The sequence below is a fragment of the Nannospalax galili genome, unplaced genomic scaffold, assembly GCF_000622305.1.
Source record: "Nannospalax galili isolate Female #2095 unplaced genomic scaffold, S.galili_v1.0 scaffold591, whole genome shotgun sequence".
NCBI lineage: Eukaryota > Metazoa > Chordata > Mammalia > Rodentia > Spalacidae > Nannospalax > Nannospalax galili.
In genome coordinates, this window is record NW_008330926.1 from 2,632,362 (window position 1) to 2,652,816 (window position 20,455).

At 46.1% G+C, this 20,455-nt stretch overlaps 1 protein-coding gene across 2 annotated transcripts; it reads left to right on the forward strand.

The window, feature by feature from the left end:
- Positions 1 to 4,463: 4,463 nt before the first annotated feature.
- Ssr2 (signal sequence receptor subunit 2) lies at positions 4,464 to 13,762 on the forward strand. Of its 2 annotated transcripts, XM_008853836.3 has the most exons (6): positions 4,464 to 4,587; positions 5,325 to 5,479; positions 6,514 to 6,612; positions 8,785 to 8,893; positions 11,673 to 11,750; positions 13,218 to 13,762. In XM_008853836.3, the coding sequence occupies exons 2-6, from the start codon at positions 5,325 to 5,327 to the stop codon at positions 13,326 to 13,328; spliced, it is 552 nt and encodes a 183-aa protein (XP_008852058.1). In that variant the 5' UTR covers positions 4,464 to 4,587; the 3' UTR covers positions 13,329 to 13,762. The 2 variants fall into 2 exon arrangements, with proteins under 2 accessions (XP_008852058.1, XP_029412714.1); XM_029556854.1 differs by lacking the exon at positions 11,673 to 11,750.
- Positions 13,763 to 20,455: the final 6,693 nt, after the last annotated feature.

Sequence of the window (20,455 nt, forward strand, 5' to 3'; positions counted from 1 at the left end):
TATGTTGAAGTTTATCAACTTGTATACTTTATGTACATACAGTTTTTTTTAAAAAAAAAAAAACAGGGCATTTACTGAGCACCTGTTGTATATCAGATAACATTTCCAGCCAATCTTGTCTGTTGCCAGGCCAGCAGCAGTACAGGTCTTGGTTGTAGAGTGTGTGAGAGCATAGGGTAGGAGCTTGCCACCAACACTGCCCTCCCCCCTTCTCTGGTTTCTGGCAGGGTAGGGGGGATACTTCATCTGAGGGAGAGCAACTGCAGTAGTAGTTGTACTTTCATACACAGGCTTCTGGCCTGAAAGTAGGATAGATCCCTGTTCCTTTCTCCTAAAGATGCCTGCTAAAGCCAGCCTGGACCTGGAAGTCTCTTCATTTTTGCAAAAGGACTCTTCGCTTTCCCTTATATTGTGATGTTTAATCTTAGATGCCAAGTTGACTGGATTAAGGAATATATGGAAAAAGCATCATTTAGGTTTCTTTCCAAAGATAAGGATATGAGTCTCAGGGGCAAGATGGAGAGAGCTCCATATGGGTGCCACCCAGCCCACTCTGGAAAGAGCAAATGATAATTGCTCTCATTCCAAGAGAACTGGGATAGACCTTTTCTGCCACCTTGGGCATCAGAATTTTAGGTTTTCACTGGGTTTGGAGGCTCAGGACTAATCTCAGCAAATGGGAAGCTGAGGCAGGAGAATTGACATGAGTTTGCAGCTAGGCTAGGCCATATAGAGAGCATTCTAGCCAGCTTATACTACGCATAAGACTTTGTCTAAAAACAAACAAAAAAAAAGAGGAGGAAGGAAGAAAAAAAGAAAGAAGAGAAAAACCTCCAGGTTCTCCACCATTTGGATCTGGAGTTTTCAGGCTTTCGGTGTTACTTGGGATTTGAACTAGGCTACACTCCTGATAGCCTGTCATAGGACTTCTCAGCTGCAGCAATCACATGAGCCATTTCCCTAATCAGTCCTGTCACATTTATACCCACATCCTACTGCTTATATCTGGTGTTCTGCCTCTTCCTGCTACCTTCTCCTCTTGGTGAGGTGGGGGAGATCACCAGTTTTAGCTTTTCCCTCGGAAGCCTCACACTGAATCAAGCTATTATTTTTTCAATTTTTTGTTTTTGGGTTTTTTTTTTGTTTGTTTGTTTTTTCTCTTTTTGAGATAGGGTCTCCCTGTAGCCATAGCTGACCTGGCTTCCCTATGTAGACCAGGCTGGCCTCAAACTCAGAGAGATCCATCTGCCTCTGCCTCCAGAGTGCTGGGATTAAAGGCGTGAGCCACCATGCCCAGCTTCTTTTTTTGTTTTTCAAAAACATTCTATCATTTTTATTTTATTTGTATGAGTGAATTGCCTGCATGTATGTAAGTGCACCTGTGTTGTGCAATGCCCACAGAGGTCGGAAGAGGGTGTCCAATTCCCCTGGAACTGGAATGACAGATGGCTGTGAGCCACCATGTGGGTGCTGGGAATCGAACCCAGGTCCTCTTCAAGAGCAGTCAGTACTCTTAACTGTTGAGCCTTCTCTCCGCCCCAAGCTATTCCTTCTTGAGAGTTTGGTGCCTACAAACAGACCAGCAAGTTGCATTATGGCTCACAGAGATGACCATCTTTCAAAGCACAAAGATGATGATGATCACTTACCCTAACATGGCTCTTTCTAAGCAGAAATGAAGGTGGAGAGGAACAGGGAGTTCAGAAGTCCTTCACACTGCACACTCCTACTGTGTAGGCTTCTTAGCCCTCAAAAAGGGAGTGCAGCTTCTTTTCCCCTTAATGAGTTAGGAGTTGATGTGAAGGGGGAAGGAGGGACTCCCTGTGACTTGCAGACTCAGAATCTCCTACCATGAGGCATACGTTGGGAAGTGGAAGCAGGAGGTTCAAGAAATCAAGGCCAGACTCAGCTATATTATAGAGTTCCAGGCCAGCTTGGGTTACAAGAGACCTTGTCTCAAAAAACTGAAAATAAAAACTAAACAACCTTTTAAATGCCCCTCCCCTAAGGGGGGGAGGGGGAACTTCATAGGCTGAGGAACCACATGCAGATTTGTCAGATCACAATCATATGGGGACAGTGTTAGGGTCCTGTTTGTGTCTTTCCCAACAGAAATTTCTAAGTCAAGGAGTACACCTCATGCCTATTTGTTTATCTAGAAACTAACTTGCTAGAGTTGGTTCTCTCCTTCCACCATGTAGGCTCTGGGGATGGAACTCAGATCCTCAGGCTCAGCAGTAAGTGCCTTCACCTGTCTAGTCATCTCACTGGCCCAAGATTTATTTTTTTACATTCAGTAACTTGCACTAATCAAAAATCTGAGAGTAAGGGGCTCGATAGATGATGGTTAAGAGTTGGCTGCTCTTAGCTGGGCGTGGTGACGCACCCCTTTAATCCCAGCACTCACGAGGCAGAGGCAGGTGGATCTCTGTGAGTTTGAGGCCAGCCTGGTCTCAAAGAGTTGGCTGCTCTTGCAGAGGACCTGGGTTCATTTCCCAGCACCCACATGGTGGCTAACAACCATCCATAACCAGTTCCAAGGGATCTGACACCCCTTTCTGGCCTCTGTGGGCATTGTATGCATGTGGTACACTTACATATGTGCAGGCAAAACATTAATATGCATGAAATAAAAATCAGTACTTTTTTTTTTTTGTCTTTTTGAGATAGGGTCTCCCTGTAGCCCCCCAGCTGTCCTGGAACTCACTATGTAGACCAGGCTGGCCTGGAACTCACAAAGATCCACCTGCCTCTGCCTCCCAAGTGCTGGGATTAAAGGCGTGGGCCACCATGCCCAGCTTTAAAAAGTACATTTTTTAAAAAAGATCTGTGTGGCTGGAGAGATGGCTCAGAAGTTAAGAGCACTGGCTGTTCTTGCAGTGGGCCAGGGTTCCACTGTTAGCACCCAGATTGTAGTTAACAACCATCTGTAACTCCAGTTCCAGGGAATCTAATGCCGTCTTCTGACCTCCGAGGGTATTGCAGACAAGGGTGCACTTACATACCTGCAGGCAATAAACTAATACACATAAAATTTTTAAAAATTAAAATTAAGTGGGGCATGGTGGTGCACGTCTTTAATTCCAGCACTTGGGAGGCAGAGGCAAGTGGATCTTTGTGAGTTCGAGGCCAGCCTGGTCTACATAGTGAGTTCCAGGACAGCTGGGGCTATGAGGAGACCCTGTGTCAAAAAAGACACACACACACACACACACACACACACACACACACGCAATATTAAAATTAAAAAAGATCTGAGAGTAAGAAAGTGGGCAAGACTGAAGTGGTCTGTCTACTGAAGTAGTGGGAGCAGAGAACACAATGCAGGGGCCTAATTACGGCAGGAAGGAATTAGATTGTGTTCATCGACAAAGGAAAGCCACTGTGGTCTGTTGCTATTCTTTTCTTTTCTTTTTTTAAAGCAGATTTTTCATTATATTTTATTATTTTTATTTTATGTGTATGATTGTATTGCCTGCATGTATGTGAGTGAACCCGTGTTGTGCAATGCTGCAGAGGTCAGAAGAGGGCTTCTGAGTCCCCTGGAACTGGAGTTAAGGACGGTTCCTAGCCGCCATGTGGGTGCTGGGAATGGAACCTGGGTCCTCCGTAAGAGCAGTCAGTGCTATCAACCGCTGAGCCATCTCTCCAGCCCCCTGTTGCTGTTGTTTTCAAGGAGAGCAGTAGTACTCTACGCTCTCCTCCTGGCTGATGGGTTCTAAATTCCTTGAGGACAGATACCATCTTCAATCTTTATATCTCTCACTGGGATGATTCCAGTACTTTATACATCGCTCTGGGCTGGGGGTGTAGCTCAGAGGTAGAGCTGGTGCTTACTTAGCACACCCATGTTTGACACCAGCACACACACCCCTCCTACAAATGCTAAATCTTTAAAAAAAATTTTTTTTATTTACTATTTTTATTTTATGTGTATGCGTGTACTGCCTGCATGTAGGTAAGTGCATCCGTGTCGTGCAATGCCCGCGGAGGTCTGAAGAGGCTGTCGGATCCCCAGGGACTGGAGTTACAGACAGTTGTTAGCTGCCATGTGGGTGCTGGGATTTGAACCCGGTTTTTCTGCAAGAACAACCAGTGTTCTTAACCGCCGAGCCATCTCTCCAGCCCCCTGTTTTGTTTTGTTTGTTTGTTCTTTAAAAAAAGAACAAGTGAGCAGGGCGTGGTGGCGCACGCCTTTAGTCCCAGAACTTGGGAGGTAGAGGCAGGTGGATCTCTGTGAGTTCGAGGCAGCCTGGTCTACATTAGTGCCAGGCCAGCTGGGGCCACAGGGAGACCCTGTCTCAAAAAGACCAAAGGGAAAAAAGAAAAGAAATGCTAGTTAAGTATAGTAGTGACAGACCAGCTTGGAAATCCACTTATGAGGACAAAATAATGGATGGTGGACGCTGACTCCTCTAAGGCGGCGGCCATCACAAAGGGAAAGGTGGGGCATGTTCGAGAACTACAACTTCCACAAGGCACTGGGTAAAATACTAAGGCTTCCGGCCAGAGCCTTTTCCGGTCTTTTGGACGCTGACGCTCTCTTCCGGTTATGTGTCGTCCCTAAAGGCGTTTAGGATTAGCACGGTGAGTCCCGAGACGGGTGGGTCGAGGTGGGCGGTCACATTGCTCAGCTGCTGTTTCTGGCGGGCCGGAGTGGGCTGAGACCAACTTCCCAGAAAGATGTGGGGCCGAGGCCGAGTGGGACGGGAGGGACGTGGAGAGGACCCCGCGTGCGGGGGCTGGGATGCCACTGGAGCTGAAGGAGGAGACCCCGGGAAGGCTTCGATCCTGGGGACCCGTGTGGGGGTGGAAGCTAGACAGAGGCCGCTGCAGGGCGGACATGGTCAGAAAGCCGGTATTCAAGGAAAGCCCTGCAGTGGCCTCACCAGGTGGTGGGCACGCGGGAGCCCGACTAAAAGGGGGCAGTGGATAATGCTATCGCATGGATCCGCTTCCCAGAGCTTCTGATGGAGCGTTTAGAGTGTGGGTCAGCCAGCTTTGTGGCTTGTGCACTGTGTTGTAGAAGGGGCTGCTGCTTAGATAGCATCAAAAGAAAGCTGTTAGGCCGGGTGTGGTGGCGCACGCAAGCGTTTAATCCCACACTCTGGAGGTAAAGACCGGCGAGTCTCTGTGAGTTCAGGGCCAGCCTGCTTTATCTGATCATCTGGGGCTGCAGGGAGACCCTGTCTCAAAAAGAAGCCCTGTCGGGCTGGGATGTAGGTCAGTGGTGGAGATCTTGCCTAGCATGCAAGAGGCTCTGTCAGAAATTTGGTGGTTTTTCATACGTAGATTGATTTCCCTCTTTGCTTTTTTCTCCAAAGATGAAGCTGCTGGCATTTGTGGTGTTGGCTCTCTTAGCTGTCACTCAGGCAGAAGAAGGAGCCAGGCTTTTGGCCTCCAAATCACTGCTGAACAGATATGCTGTAGAAGGCCGAGACCTGACCTTGCAGTATAACATCTACAATGTGGGCTCCAGGTAAGGGCACTCTGGCCCTAGCAGTCTATTTTTCATCTGAGTCTTCAGATGGCATAGAGAACATCCCTGTGGGGAGTGAATTCTCTTTGGAGACCTCCACCATCAGGTGCCTGCTGGGCTTTTTTTTTTTTTTTTGATGGGGGTACTTTTGAAAATAGTAGGATTCTGACCTAAGCTACAAGAAACAATCAGTCCTGTGTGGTGGTTTATGCCTTTAATCTCAACACTGGGGAGGCAGAGGCAGGCGAATCTCTGTGAGTTCAAGGGCCAGCCTGGTCTACATAATGAGTTCCAGGTCAGCAGGGGCTACAGGGAGACCCTGTCTCAAAAATTAAAAAAAAAGAAACAATCTTGATTGTGGGGCTGGAGGTTTCAGAGCAGGGAAGAAGCAAGACTTACGACGTGAGAAGGATGTGAAGAGAGAAGATTCAGGCCCAGGCAGTTTATTTCCTCAGAAGCTTTGGGGTTGCAGCTTGCTTCTCTTACCCATGAGCATTTCTTCCTACTGTTCTTTCATTTTATTTTGATTTGCTCTTCCATATATTCATCTTACTTCTCCCCCACAGAACTTGGTGCAGGACTGGCGTGGGCACCTTTTCTTCTAGATACTTATTTTGGTGTTTCTGAGCAATGGAATCCAGGCCTTGACCTGGATTCTTTTTTTTCTTTTTTTTTTTTTAAATTTTAATCTATTCATTTTTATTTTAAGTGTATGAGTGTTTTGCCTGCGTGTATGTAAGTGCACCTGTGCACGAATTCATTGCCCATGGATGCCAGAAGAGGATATTGTATCCCTTGGAACTGGAGTTACAAATGTCTTTTAGTTACCATGTAGGTGTTGGGAACTGAGCCCAGGTCCTCTGCAGGAGTAACCAGTGCTCTTAATCACTGAGCCATTTCTTCAACCCCTTGATCTGGATTCTTCAATGCAACAGACTCAAGTTATCATGGGACTTTATTTTGAATTCTGACTTTTCAGGACAAGCAGGCAGACTTGCTGGTTAATTGCTTTTCTTTTTTCCTCTGCTTTCTAGTGCTGCATTAGATGTGGAATTATCAGATGATTCCTTTCCTCCAGAAGACTTTGGCATTGTTTCTGGTATGCTCAATGTCAAATGGGATCGGATTGCCCCGTATCCTCTGGGTTCTGGGTGATGAAGGCTGGGATGGGGGCACTGCCTGTAAACCAAGGGTGCTTCAAACAGACTGGGCATGTGTGGATAAGAAGTAGGTGAGACAGGTGTCAGTTGTGTAAGTGTGCATTAGACATTCAGGCTGTGAGCCCTAAAGCACATTATTGGGAAGATGGAGACATTTATAAAGGTATCTGTAGCCAGGCATCAGTATTTATTGTGTTTTTTTTCTTCGCATAGCTGGAGATAGACCCAAGTATTCAAACAGGCTGGGTAAATGCTGTATTACCAAGGCACTTTGAAAATCCATTCAGTGGGATGTTAGCATGGAGAATCTGGATGACCTAGTAACCTTACTTCTTGCTCAATGGGTATCTTTTGTCTGATTTACTGATTATTTCTTAAGTATTGGATTACAAATTGATTCTTTTTTCCCTTGTGATTTAAAGTATATTTTTCTTAATTTATTTTTTGAGACAGGATCTACCTGTAGCCTCAGCTGGCTGGAACTCACTATGTAGCCCAGACTGATCTGGAACTCACCGAGATCTGCCTGCCTCTGAGTGCCTGCCTCAGGATTAAAGGCATGTTCCACCACACCCAGCTCTTTTTTTTTTTACCCCCTTCACTGTGTATGTTTATGTGCATTCACATGTATGTGCAGGTGTCCATGAAGGCCATACGAGGGCATCAGATCCCCTGGAGTTACAGGTAATTGTAAGCTGCCCAATGTGGATACTAGGAACTAAACTCTAGTAACAGCAGGACGCTCTCTTAGTCACTGAGTTCTCTCCAGCCCTGCATTTAGATTTTTCTTAAGAACTTTCTTCACTTAATGATAGGGAGTTCGAGAAATGGACTCAGTATTTAAGAGCACTTGTTGCTTTTACATAAGACCCAAATTTGGTGTTAGGAGGTTCATAACTGTCTGTAATTCCAGCTCCAGGGGACCTGATACCCTTTTCTGGCCTACAAAGGCACCCACAGAATGTGCTTATATAACATATATATGCATACATACATACACACATACATACACATATATAAAAAATAGAATAAAATTTTAAAATATTATTTTTATTTATGTGTATGAGTGTATTGCCTGCATGTGTGTGAGGGCACCCATGTCGTGCATTGCTGTGGAGGTCAGAAGAGCTTCAGATTCCCCTGGAACTGGAGTTAAGGATGGTTCGTAGCTCCTCTGTGAGAGCAGTCAGCGCTCTTAACCACTGAGCCATCTCTCCAGCCCTAGAATAAAAATTTTTTTAATCATTGAAATATTTTCTACGAGCGTAGTGAATTGTAAATTTTTTTTTGTAAAATTACTTAAAAAATTCTGGATACTGAGTATCATGAATCCATTAAATTTAGCATATGATTAGCTGTGCGTGGTATTCCATGCCTGTAATCCCTGAGTTGGGAAACCTGAGGCAAGAGGATCACCATGAATTTGAGGCTAGCCTTGGATAGAATGAGGTTTTTTTGGTCTTTTTGAGACAAGCTCTCCCAGCTGACCTGGACCTCTATGTAGACCAGGCTGGCCTCAAGCTTACAGAGATCCACCTGCCTCTGTTTCTCAAATGCCCGGCTGAGACCCTGTTAAATTTTAATTAGCATATTATATCACATACTAGACTTTTTTATTTTTTTGTCTCACTGTATCACCATTACTGGTCTATAACTTGCTTGTAGACCAGTAGACCAAGTTGGCCTCAGACTCAAAGATCTGCGTACCTCTGCTTTTCAAGTGCTGGGGTTAAAGGTGTTTGCCACCATGCTCAGCCACGCTAGACTTTTTATTTTTTTTAATGTGTATGCGTGTATTGCCTGCATGTAGGTAAGTGCATCCATGTCGTGCAGTGCCCAAGGAGGTCAGAAGAGGCTGTCGGATCCCCTGGGACTGGAGTTACAGACAGCTGTTAGCTGCCTTGTGGGTGCTGGGATTCGAACCCGGGTCATCTGCAAGAACAGCCAGTGTTCTTAACTGCTCAGCCATCTCTCCAGCCCTCCATACTAGACTTTTAAAAGCTCTGTATTTTTCACTCCTGTAGAATATGGCAGATATGAAGTCACTGCGTTCTGTTGTGTGGATGGGGCATGTAGTCCAGGAATTGAAATGTGGTTACCGTTTTAGTTTCATCACCTTTTTGACTTCCTTAACCCTTGGGCCAGTGCCAGCAATGTCTCCCATACCGTGGTCCTGCGCCCTCTTAAGGCTGGTTACTTCAACTTCACTTCAGCCACGATTACTTACCTGACCCAGGAGGATGGACCTGTTGTGGTAAGTTGCTCAAATCTTGAGCTGGGTGGGGCTCATATTTGCCTTTCCTTAAAAGCTCTTTGTTTGGTTTGTTGACTTTTAAGATGTTTTTATTTGTGTGTGTGTGTGTGTGTGTGTGTGTGTGTATTAGCGTGTGTTTATGAGCAGGTGGCATCAGTTCCCCTGAAGCTAGAGTTACAGGCAGTTGTGAGCCACCTAATGTGGGTACTGAAAAGCTCTTAACCAGTGAGCCATCTCTCCAGTCCCTGGTTTGGTTTTTGAGACAAAATCTTGCTATGGTCCCCCCCGACTGGCCTGGTACTTGCTATATAATCCAGATGGGATTATAGACATATATTACCATACCTGGCTATTGCCTTCCCTTAAAAACTCTTGCAGAAGCCAGGCGTGGTGGTGCACGCCTTTAATCCCAGCACTTGGGAGGCAGAGGGAGGCTTCTCTGTGAGTTCAAGGCCAGCCTGGTCTACATAGTTCCAGGACAGCTAGGGCTACAGGGAGACCCTGCCTCAAAAAAACACTCTTGCAGAAAATGTCCACAATGGCTGCTAAATTCTAAGGAAGAGTTAACTATCAACCTGGTATTGTTCTAAAGAAGTATGATTCTGGACTCAGCAGTTAAGGGCACTGGCTGTTCGATTCCCAGCACCCATATGGCACGCGCTAACAGCTATCCCTTACTCCAGTTGCAGAGGAATGCAACACCCTCTACTGACCTCCACAGGCATTGCATGACACCGGTGCATTTACATACATCCAGACAATACAATCATTCAATAAAATAAAAATAATAAAATCTTAAAAGAAATAAGATTCCAATTGTAAATTTCAAGAATTGAGTGGTTGAAATGGATGGGAGATGACTGACATAGCATCTCCCCTTTATTCCTGCATGCACCATTTGCTGCCCAATTTCTTGTTCTGGCCACTTCTAGTTGCCTTCCCAGGACCCACTCTTACCATCTTGCCCTTGCTTAGAATGTCCTGCTTGTTGCTTACAGGCCAAGCTTTTCCACCTGTCATTGTACCCCCTTCTAATAGCCTTTTGTCTTTCCAGCTTTCTGAAGGATAGAACAGTTTTTGTTATTATTAGTGGTGTGTTTGTGTGTGTGTGTGGTAGTCCAGTTTGGCCTCTCTTGAATTCTATCATTGAAATACATATTTTTGGATTTTCTGTTGTGGATAAATGTCCTACTTCTCCCCTACAACCCCTCCTTCCCTTTTTTTTTTTTTTTTTTTTTTTTTTTGTCTTTTTGAGACAGGATCTCCCAGTAACCCCAGCTGACTGGAACTCACTATGTAGATGAGGCTGGCCTCAAGTGTACATTGTACAATGCCTGTGGAGATGAGAAGAGGCCCCTGGAACTGGAGTTATGGTCAGTTGTTAGCCAGCATGTGGATGCTGGGATTCTCAAACCTGAATCTTCACAAGAACAGCCAGCATTCCTAACTGCTGAGCCATCACTCCAGCCTCTCCTTCCTTTTGTTAAAAAAATATTTACTTGGGGGGTAGAGAGATGGCTCAGTGGTTAAGAACACTGGTTGTTCTTGCAGAAGACCCAGGTTCGAATCCCAGCACCCACACGGCAGCTAACAACTGTCTGTAACTCCAGTTCCAGGGGATTCAACAGCCTCTTAATGTCCTCCTTGGGCATTGCATGACACAGGTGCACTTACCTACATGCAGGCAATACACTCATACACATAAAATAAAAATAATAAATAAAATACATACATACATATATATATACACACACACATACTCATTCTTTTTTTCCTTTTTTTGGTCTTTTTGAGACAAAGGCTTCCTCAAATTCACAATATGTAAGGGAGACTGGTCTTGAACTTCTGATCTTCCATCTTCCTGCCTCCATCTCCCAAGTGCTGGGATTGCAAGTATGGTCCACTGTGTCCAGTACTCCTGGTGCTTGGTGGGTTAATAGAGACACAAATCAAAGGCTTAGCTGCCACCTAAGAACAAAATTGTTTACAATGTCCTCCAAACTCTTGGCCCCTCTTCAAATCAAAGGAATGTGGAGCAGCCTCAGTCCTTCTCCAATAACGTACATTTGGGTGGGGCTTTACAGTTTTTAGAGGCCTTCTTATTACTTCATTTGAGTCTCAGATCAGTCCTGTGAAGTAGAAAACACTACTTTGAGTTGAGGAATAAGTAAATGATTACCAAGGACAAATTAACTCCATTATGTACCTATCTTGCAGACAGAGGTGAAGCCTGAGTTTTGGGGGGTTTTATTTTGCTTTGTTTTTGCGATAAGGTCTCCTTGTAGACCTGACAGGCCTGGAACTCCCTTTGGAGACCAGACTGGTCTTGTTCTCAGAGAGATCCACCTGCCTCTGCCTCTCAAGTGCTGGGATTAAAGGTGTGCTCTACCATGTGGGACCCCAAGCCTTGATGGATTAAGCTTTGATTTCACTTGCATAGCTGGCCTTCCCTGTTTAATAAATGTTCATTCTGTCATTCTGTGGCAAGCCCCATTATGTGGTAGTTCAGCTCTCCTGGCTCCTAATTCGGTCTTCCTAATACATTAAGGAAACCATGAACTCTTTCTCTAGTTCGAGTTCACCAGCTTTTCTGTCTGTCTTGTCTTTTCCTTTCGTTTTGTACTCCAGGCCCCGTGTGCTGTGCAGGCACTCTACTGCTTGAGCATTTTTGTACGTATTGGTAACTAAGCCTCGTGTTTAGAGCTGTGTTGTTTGTGCCTGCCCGTTCCCAGATGAGGTGACTTTGAAGCTTGCCTTAATGCCTTTCCTTTCTTTGTAGATTGGCTCCACCAGTGCACCTGGACAGGGAGGGATCCTGGCTCAGCGGGAGTTTGACAGGAGATTCTCCCCCCATTTTGTAAGCCTTTCTGGTTTGTTTCTCCTTCCCCTGGTGGAAGAACATCCTTTGGTTCTGGAAATTTAGTCTCCTTAGAAAATTAGTTGGTTTGTCTGTTTTTTGGTGTGTGTGTGTGTGTGTGTGACACAGAGAGAGAACACTATCACATATTCTTGATTTGTGCCCAGATTTTTGTCAGTGAGATGACAGTAGCCAGCATCATAAAATTGGTCTTTTCCTCTGCCTCAGCCTGAGTAGAACTCTGTCTTAGAGTTCTGTTTGCTTGGAGGCTTGGGTGTCTGCCTAGATTCAGTGAGCATTGGGACTTTGTTTTTGTTTTTGATTTTTTTTTTTTTTTTTTTTTTTTTTTTTTTTTTTCTGGCCTCAAACTTGTCCTGGAACTCACTGTGTAGACCAGGCTGGCCTTGAACTCAAAAGATCCGCCTGCTTCTGCCTCCCGAGTGCTGGGACTAAAGGTGTGTGCCACCACGCCCGGCTGTTTTTGATCTTTTTGAGACAGGGTCTCCCTGTAGCACCAGCTGGCCTGGGACTCACTATGCACACCAGGCTAGCCTACAGAACTCACAGAGATCCTCCTGCCTCTGCCTCCCAAGTGCTGGGACTAAAGGCATGTACCACCACACCTCGCTTAAGAGAATGTTTTGCAGAGTTGGCTGAATACTGAATGAGGAAATCCATCCCATTCATTCAAAAGCTCCCTATTATGTGCTCATTTGGTGCTTCACTTGGGGAAAACAATGGTCAATAAGACACAGTCTTTCCCATTAAAAGATTGTCTGGGGGACAAGGATATAGCTCAGATGGTATAGTCTTTGCCTAGTGTAAACAAGGCTTTGGGTTTAATCCCCAGTACTGTATAAAACAAGGTGTAGTGGCATCCCTAACTTGGGAATAGAGGTAGGAGGATCAAAAGTTCAAGGTCATTCTTGGCTACATAGCCAGTTTGAAGGCCAGCCTGGATTACATGAGACCCTATCTCAACCAAAAAGAAAAAAATTAATCTGGCTGAGCTCATCAATGACTCAATAAGGAAGTGAGGAAAAGTGCTGTGGTCAGGTTTTACACGGTCCTGGAGGAGCCAGAAGTAGCAATGTGCCCACCTTTGAGAACAAAAGGTTTTATCTGTCAAATAAGAAGTGAGGAAGGGCAGTTTTCAGGGCAGCTCAGGTGTGAGAAAAGGTGTGATGTGAATGGTAAGTGGTTTATCCCGATTAGCAGGCAGAAGGAGGGTAGGAGGATGGAGGAGAGAGTCCGAGGTCAAAGCAGCAGACCTCAGCTCTCCTTTTCTCAAATAGTGTCTCTAAACTGAGTCGGGTGAGGCTTTGACTTCACACCTTGAAAGGTCTTTAGACAGCTATTTTGTGTCAGGATTTATAGAGGGGCTCTGCTGCTCCTTTCTTTCCCTTCCCTGTTCTCTCCTATATCTGCAACCAGATTTCTAAGCAAGCCCTTGATTTTCCTCCACAGCTGGACTGGGCAGCCTTTGGGGTCATGACTTTGCCCTCCATCGGCATCCCCCTGCTCTTGTGGTATTCCAGTAAGAGGAAATACGACACTCCCAAACCCAAGAAGAACTGAACAGGCTTCCACAGCCCTTCTTCCAATACACAGGTGCTTCTCAGACTCCAGAGGCTATTTCTTTGCCCTTGGCCCACAGACGTCTTGTCTTGGATCCTATCCTGAACTCAACCAGAGTGCCAGAGCAGGCCTGGGAGTCTGTGGGAGCCTCCTTGTTTCCACCGAAGCCATATAACAGGACTGCCTTCAGCCACGGTCTTGGGGCTAGAGGGTCCCACTGAGGTGCTGTTGGTATATTACTGGCAGTATGAACTCTCGGGGGTCCAGAAGAGGCCCTTTGGACACTGCTTGACATACCCACATCCCTTGGCATCTCCTCTCAAATGGGCAGAAGATGAAATGAAAGCTGTAGAACTCAATGCTACGCACGCTCTGCCTGGGTTAGGGAAGTGCTTACTGAAAGGATTTTCTAATAAAAACAAATGCCACACTGATGTTTGTCTTGCTGTGAACAGAGAGGTGGTTTCTGAGGCCCTAGTGCCTGGGCAGGCCAGTAGACTTCTCTCCTGGCCACAGGGTGAACATCTGTTCTCATGGAGCTACCTGTCCCCTTTTGAGTCTTGCTGCTGTCGTGTTTACTCTGTGAGTTTGTATAAGTCACCACACAAGCCTAAACCTTCCCTCCTGTCAGCTTTTTCCATGGGATGGCCTGCAGAGCAGCAGCAGCTCTGGGACCTGACAGTCCTGATCTGTTTACCAACCTTTCTAGAACTAGCTCTTATGTCTGATTCTAGCTCCCTTTCCACAAGAGATGGCTCATCAGTTAAGAGCACATACTGCTTGCTCTTTTAGAGGACCCAAGCTCAGACGTAGTACCCGTGTTGGGCAGCTCACAATTGCCTTAACTCTAGCTCCAGCGACTCCAGTGCCCTTTTCTGGCCACCACAGGCACCCTCATACATGTGGCACACAGATTTAAAAAAAAAAAAAAAAGTGTTACTTTAAAAAAAGAATGGCTTCTGGGGCTGGAGAGATGGCCCAACAGTTAGCTATTCTTATAGATCTGGCTTTGGTTCCCAGCACCCACATGGTGGCTAGCAACCTTATATAACTTCAGTTCTGTGGGATCTGATACCTTCTGACCTCCCTGGACATCACACACATGATATATTTACACAAAACATAAGATAGAAATTAAAACGGTTGGTAGGATGAAGAGATGACTCAGGTTAAGAGCACTGGCTGTTCTTGTGAAGTGTGGTAGCCCATGTCTTTAATCCCAGCACTCAGAAGGCAGAGGCAGGCAGGTCTCTGTGAGTTCAAGGCCAGCCTGGTTGGTCTACACAGTTGCAGGTCAGCTAGGACTACAGGGAGACCCTGTCTCAAAACAAAAAAAAAGAGCACTGACTGTTCTGGAGGACTGGAGTTTGAATGCAAGCACCCACGTGGTGGCTAACAACTATCCAGAATGCCAGTTCCAGGGGTTCTGACACCCTCCTCTGACTTTCATGGGCAATACCTGGCAAGGGTGTACTTATAAACAAACATGCACCCAGCTGACCTGGAACTTACTGTGTAGACCAGACTGGTCTTGAACTCACAGATCCTCCTGCCTCTGCCTCCTGAGATTGGAGGACTGGAGAAATAACTTAGTAGTTAAGAGCACTGGCTGCTTTTACAGAGGACTTGGGTTCAGTTCCCAGCACCCAAACAAAAAGGAAAAGAAAGGGACCTGTCTCTTGAGCTTGAATTTCTTTTTGATGCCTTTGTGCTTTGAGTCAGGCCAGGGTGAAGTGCTGGGTCTCCTGAGTTGGGACTTAGAGGCCTGTGGAAAGGCAGGGTTTTGGCTGCAGCAGTGTGGGGAAACCACAGTAAGCTGACTCTGTCCAACCCAGGAATGCCGTGGTCTGACTACAGCCTCCCAGGCAGGAGGAAAATCCAACAAACACTGGCTTTGTTTCTGCCACCAAAGTTCCCCTTTAGATACTGTTCCTCAGCTCCCCTGCCCAACCAGTTTAACCTTTCCTTTACCCAGCAGTGGGAACCCCTAGGTCCTGGGAGAATGAAAAGGACATGGAGACAACGGGAAGCTCCAAATGGAGTGGCCCTCAGCCAGCTCACATCACTCCTGCAGGCACTGCAACTTGGACACCCCAGGAATGGCCAGGTTAGAGGATGAGAAAGATCTGTTTTCTTTTATTCATTGTTTTCTTGGTGGAAACCTGGAAATTGCTCAAGATCCTGGGACAATGGGGCAGTGGGTCAGAGGCTTCAATGTGAGAACAGGTGTCAGGAAGGGGAAGGGAGCCAGTTTGGCAGGTATGATCTTGCTCTCTAGGAGTAAAATTCAAATTTCTAGAGAGGGAACACTTCCAGTTACCACTGGAAACATGAGGAGTTAACCTGCAGGAGGACTCTGGCTCAGAAGTCTAACTTGAGAAGGTAACTTCCAATGGTTTCTTTCTTCTTGTTCCCTTCGGATATCTATCTCCTTTGCTGAGAGCTGGGGAGTCTTCTCTCCCTTTCTTTGCAGAACTGCATGGCCTGGTGCTTGTGGGAAAGGAGACACACAGGGGAGCCCAGGAGCCCACAGATGACAAATGTGAAGGCAGTAAGCATCATGGGCACCTTGAAAAGAAGCCAAAACTAGAGTCTTTGGTCTCTCAAGAGATCAACTCGTGTGGAGTCAGGGTGGAATTTCAGCCTCCCTTAAGTAGAGGTGGAGGAGAACACAAGAGCTTCTGAAGTCTGTAGACAGACACTAAGCTGAAATAGTTAGCTTTGGGACTGTACCCTCTCCAGCTGTCCAGACCTCTGAGAGGAGGAAGAGTACAGGCAGTAGTTCTCAATGCACACGTACACACACACACACACAGACACACACACACTCACACCACCACCAACAACTTCAAGAGATTCTGTGTAAATCTGTGAGGGGAGAGGGAAAGTAAGCACTGATCTCATCTGTCCTGGAGTTTGGGTATCCAAACCAAGGCTCCTCCCCAAAAGGCAATATAGATAGTAAGCCTGAGACTGCATGTGACAGATCCCCTCCACCCTCTTGCAGACCAGCCCTCTAGCTCCCGCATCATCCAGATGTTCAGATGGCATCTACTTACCCCCACACAGCCTAGCACCAGAAGGAGTCAGGTGCCTTCATCCTCCCCCGCCACCCCGTGTCCTAGGCCTTCAGGCTCTACCTGAGAAAAGTACGGGTTAGGCATGAGAGTCTCTACCCTGCTGGGAGGATAGAGCACTTCAAAGAAGGAATGAAAGCTGTCTCCCTTTGGTGAGCTGCTCAGGCGTGGGTCAGCTGCACTGACCACAGAGGCAGGACAGCCCCAAGATGGCCATTCATGGCTGTATGACCTCTGGAAGTCCTCATCTGGGAACCTGCATCATCATCTGGACTATCAGATTGTTAGTAAGAGGATTTCTGAGGATCCCTCAACCAAGATGCTACAGGCATCCTGTTTTTGTTATCATAAAGAAGCAAATACCCTTCTCAGATGTGATTGGGGCATGTAGCAAAGGGCACATAGCTCCACATCTGGCACAACTACCTTTTTTCTCTCACCCACATCAAGGACTTTAGTTTATAGCAAGGAATATCTGACCATAAGACAACTAATTTAATTCTTTTTAAAAATATTTTATTATTTTTATTTTATGTGTATGAGTGAGTGTATCGCCTGCATGTATGTGAGTGCACCCGTGTCATGCAATGCCATGGAGATCAGAAGAGGGTTTCGGGATCGCCTGCATGTATGTGAGTGCACCCGTGTTGTGCAATGCCATGGAGATCAGAAGAGGGTTTCGGGATCCCCCTGGAACTAGAGTTAAGGATGGTTTGTAGCCACCATGTGGGGGCTGGGAATCAAACCCGGGTCCTTTGCAAGAGCAGTCAGTGCTCTTGGATCCCCCTGGAACTGAAGTTAAGGATGGTTCATAGCCGCCATGTGGGTGCTGGGAATCGAACCCGGGTCCTCTGCAAGAGCAGTCAGTGCTCTTAAGCGCTAAGCCATCTCTCCAGCCCTAATTTAATTCCTTTAACAAAATATTTATATTTTATGTGTATGAATGTTTTGCTTGCATATATGTAAATATATCATGTACATGCAGTGCCCATGGAGGCTAGAAGAGGGCATTGGATCCCCTGGAACTAGGGTTTCAGGTGGTTGTTAGCTGCGATGCAGGTGCTGAGAAATGAACCCTGGTTCTCTGCAAGAGCAGCCAGTGCATTTAACTGCTGAGCCATCTCTTCAATCCCTAATTTAATTCTTTTATTCAATACATTATGAAAAACAAAGTAGTTTACCCTGTAGCCCCAGCTGACCTGGAACTCGCTTTGTAGACCAGGCTGGCTTTGAGCTCACAGAGATCTACCTGCCTCTGCTTCCCAAATGCTGGAAATAAAGACGTGTGCCACCATGCCCAGCATTTGCTGCTGCATCTTTGTTGTTGTTGTTGTTGTTGTTGTTGTTCTTCTTCTTCTTCTTCTTCTTCTTCTTCTTATTATTATTATTATTATTATTATTATCTTTTTTGAGACAGGGTCTCTCTGTACCCCAGCTGTCCTAGAACTCACTAGGTAGGATAGGCTGGCCTTGAACTTACAGAGATCCGCCTGCCTCTGTCTCCCGAGTGCTGGGATTAAAGGAATGCACCACCACGCCAGGCCTGGAGTTGATTTTTATGCAGGGTGAAAGATATGGTTCTAATTTCATTCTTCTACATGTAGAGATCTAGTTTCCCCAGCACCATTTACTGAAGATGCTGTCTTTCCTCTAGTGTGTATTTTTTGGCATCTTTGTCAAATATCAGGTGGCTGTAATGTTGTGGACTCATGTGTGAGTCTTTTATTTTGTTACTCAGGAAACTCATTGTCTTTCAATTGAGAAGGTGGAAGAGAATCTGATTTCCACAGAGCTCTATGGCCTGATGACACTGGGATCACAGTAATAACATAAAGCACCATGTTGATGATGCTCGATTATGCTCAACATTGGTTCTTCTCGCACTGACAGCACTTTCCACAAATTTAAAAAAATTTTATTATTTTATGTGTACGAGTGTATTGCCTGCATGTATGTGAGTGCACCCGTGTCGTTCAATGCCACGGAGGTCAGAAGAGGGCTTCGGATTCCCCTGAAACTGGAGTTAAGGACGGTTCGTATCCACCATGTGGGTGCTGGGAATTGAACCCAGGTCCTCTGCAAAAGCAGTCAGTGCTATTAACCTCTGAGCCATCTCTCCAGCCCCTATTTTTATTTTTTGATGTGTGTGTATTGCCGTGTTGTGCAATGCCCACAGAGGACAGAAGAAGCTGTCGGGTCCCCTGGAACTGGCATTATGGACAGTTGTAGATGCCATGTGGATGCTGGGATTCGAACCTGGGTCTTCTGTAAGATCAGTCAGTGTTCTTAACTGCTGAGCCATCTCTCCAGCTCCTTTTTATTTATTTATTTATTTATTTATTTATTTATTTATTATTTATTTATTTTGGTCTTTTTGAGACAGGGTCTCCCTGTAGCCCCAGCTGTCCTGGAACTCACTATGTAGACCAGGCTGGCCTTGAACTCACAGAGATCCACCTGCCTCTGCCTCCTGAGTGATGGGATTAAAGGCGTGCGCCACCACGCCTGGCAGCCCCATATTTTTAAATCAGGGTTTTGCGATATATATAAGAATAGCCTGGAATTCACTACATAGCCCAGGTTAGCCTTACCACCAGTTACAGGTGTGTGCCACCACATCCAGCTCAGAGCATATTTATTCACTATGGACCCAGCATTTATGCTCCATCATTTGCATATTTCTCATTTACCAGCCCCACTTTACAGACAAGGGAATGAAGCATTTAGTAGGGAACTACTCTAAGGCCCATAAGTAGTGGGTAGGCAGAGCCAGTCAATTTTCCCAGTCCCAAGAAGCCTTTCCATTAGTCACAGAACCCTTAGAGAGGATGTCTCCCTGTTACCTCAGGAAGTTCAATGTGTGCCCGAGCTGTCCTCTGCCCTGGAAGAAGTGACGGTGGGTCCACTACACCCCCCACCCCCCCACCCAGTTATCAAGGAAAGGGTGGAGGAGCTGGTCAAATATCCTGCTGCCTAGTGTCCACAACAAGCCTATGCCATGTATGTGTGCTGAGTTGCTTGGTCACCCTGTTCCTGTTGGAGCTAGGGCCCCTCCTCGCAGGTAGCTGCTCTTGTAATCTCTCCTCCTTGTACTTTCATCACAAATAAATAACAGTCCTTCCTCCTCCTCTACTGTAACCTGCCTCTTAAAGGGACCAGCAAACAGTTTTGAAACAAAATATGAGAGGAAAAAGGACCTGCTGACCTCAGAGAAGACCTTGCTATGAAGTAGTTTTCCAGCTGCAGTTCTTTCCCTGAGATGTCCCTTTTCTCCTCTCCCCAGCTTCTCCCTGTCCCTGTTAGAGAAAAGGTGAAAGTTCCCTAAATGTCAAGTTCCCACATCCAGGAGGGGAGTCTCAGGATGACCCCAGCAGGGTTTCATACACCTGTTTCCACAGGAGCCTGAATCCTGTGGCCTCCTTTTGTTAAGGAAACGCTGAGGACAGGATAGTGGCACCGAAAGGGTTAAGGGCCTGGCCACAGCACAGTCTAGGGTGTTTGAAGTAGGGTGGGGAAAGGAAAGGCTTGAGCAGTTGAAGAGGCAGCTGGTCAGGACCGGAATGAGTGCCCCCTGTCACCTATGCAAACTTCTGGACCATAAGCAGTTCCTATAGAGGGATCAAAAGAGAGGCGCCCCCATCGAGGAGCTGGGTTGGACCCACAGAGGGGCTGGCTGTCTGAAGCAGGACTTGGGCCTATACTGAAGTCACCAGCTGAGGGCAGGAACAGGTCTCCCTTCTTAAGGACCTCTCCCAGGTGCGGTGAGTTTCCTCTTTTCTTTCCTGGGTCTTTACCTGATAAATGTGCATTCCTCAGGAAGCAGAGATGTCCAGGAGCCCCTCAGTTCCCCAGAAGTGCTGAACAACTTAGAGTTCTCCTAACAACTGCCTGCATTAATTTCCCATTTGTAATTGGGGGCATTGTGTGTGTGGGCACATGTATGTAAGTGTGCAAATAGGGAAATAAGGAATCATAATAATAGGCAATGAATAATTAACACAAGTGTATGGCAAATGATGCTAGATCCTTTATATATAAATATATATATTT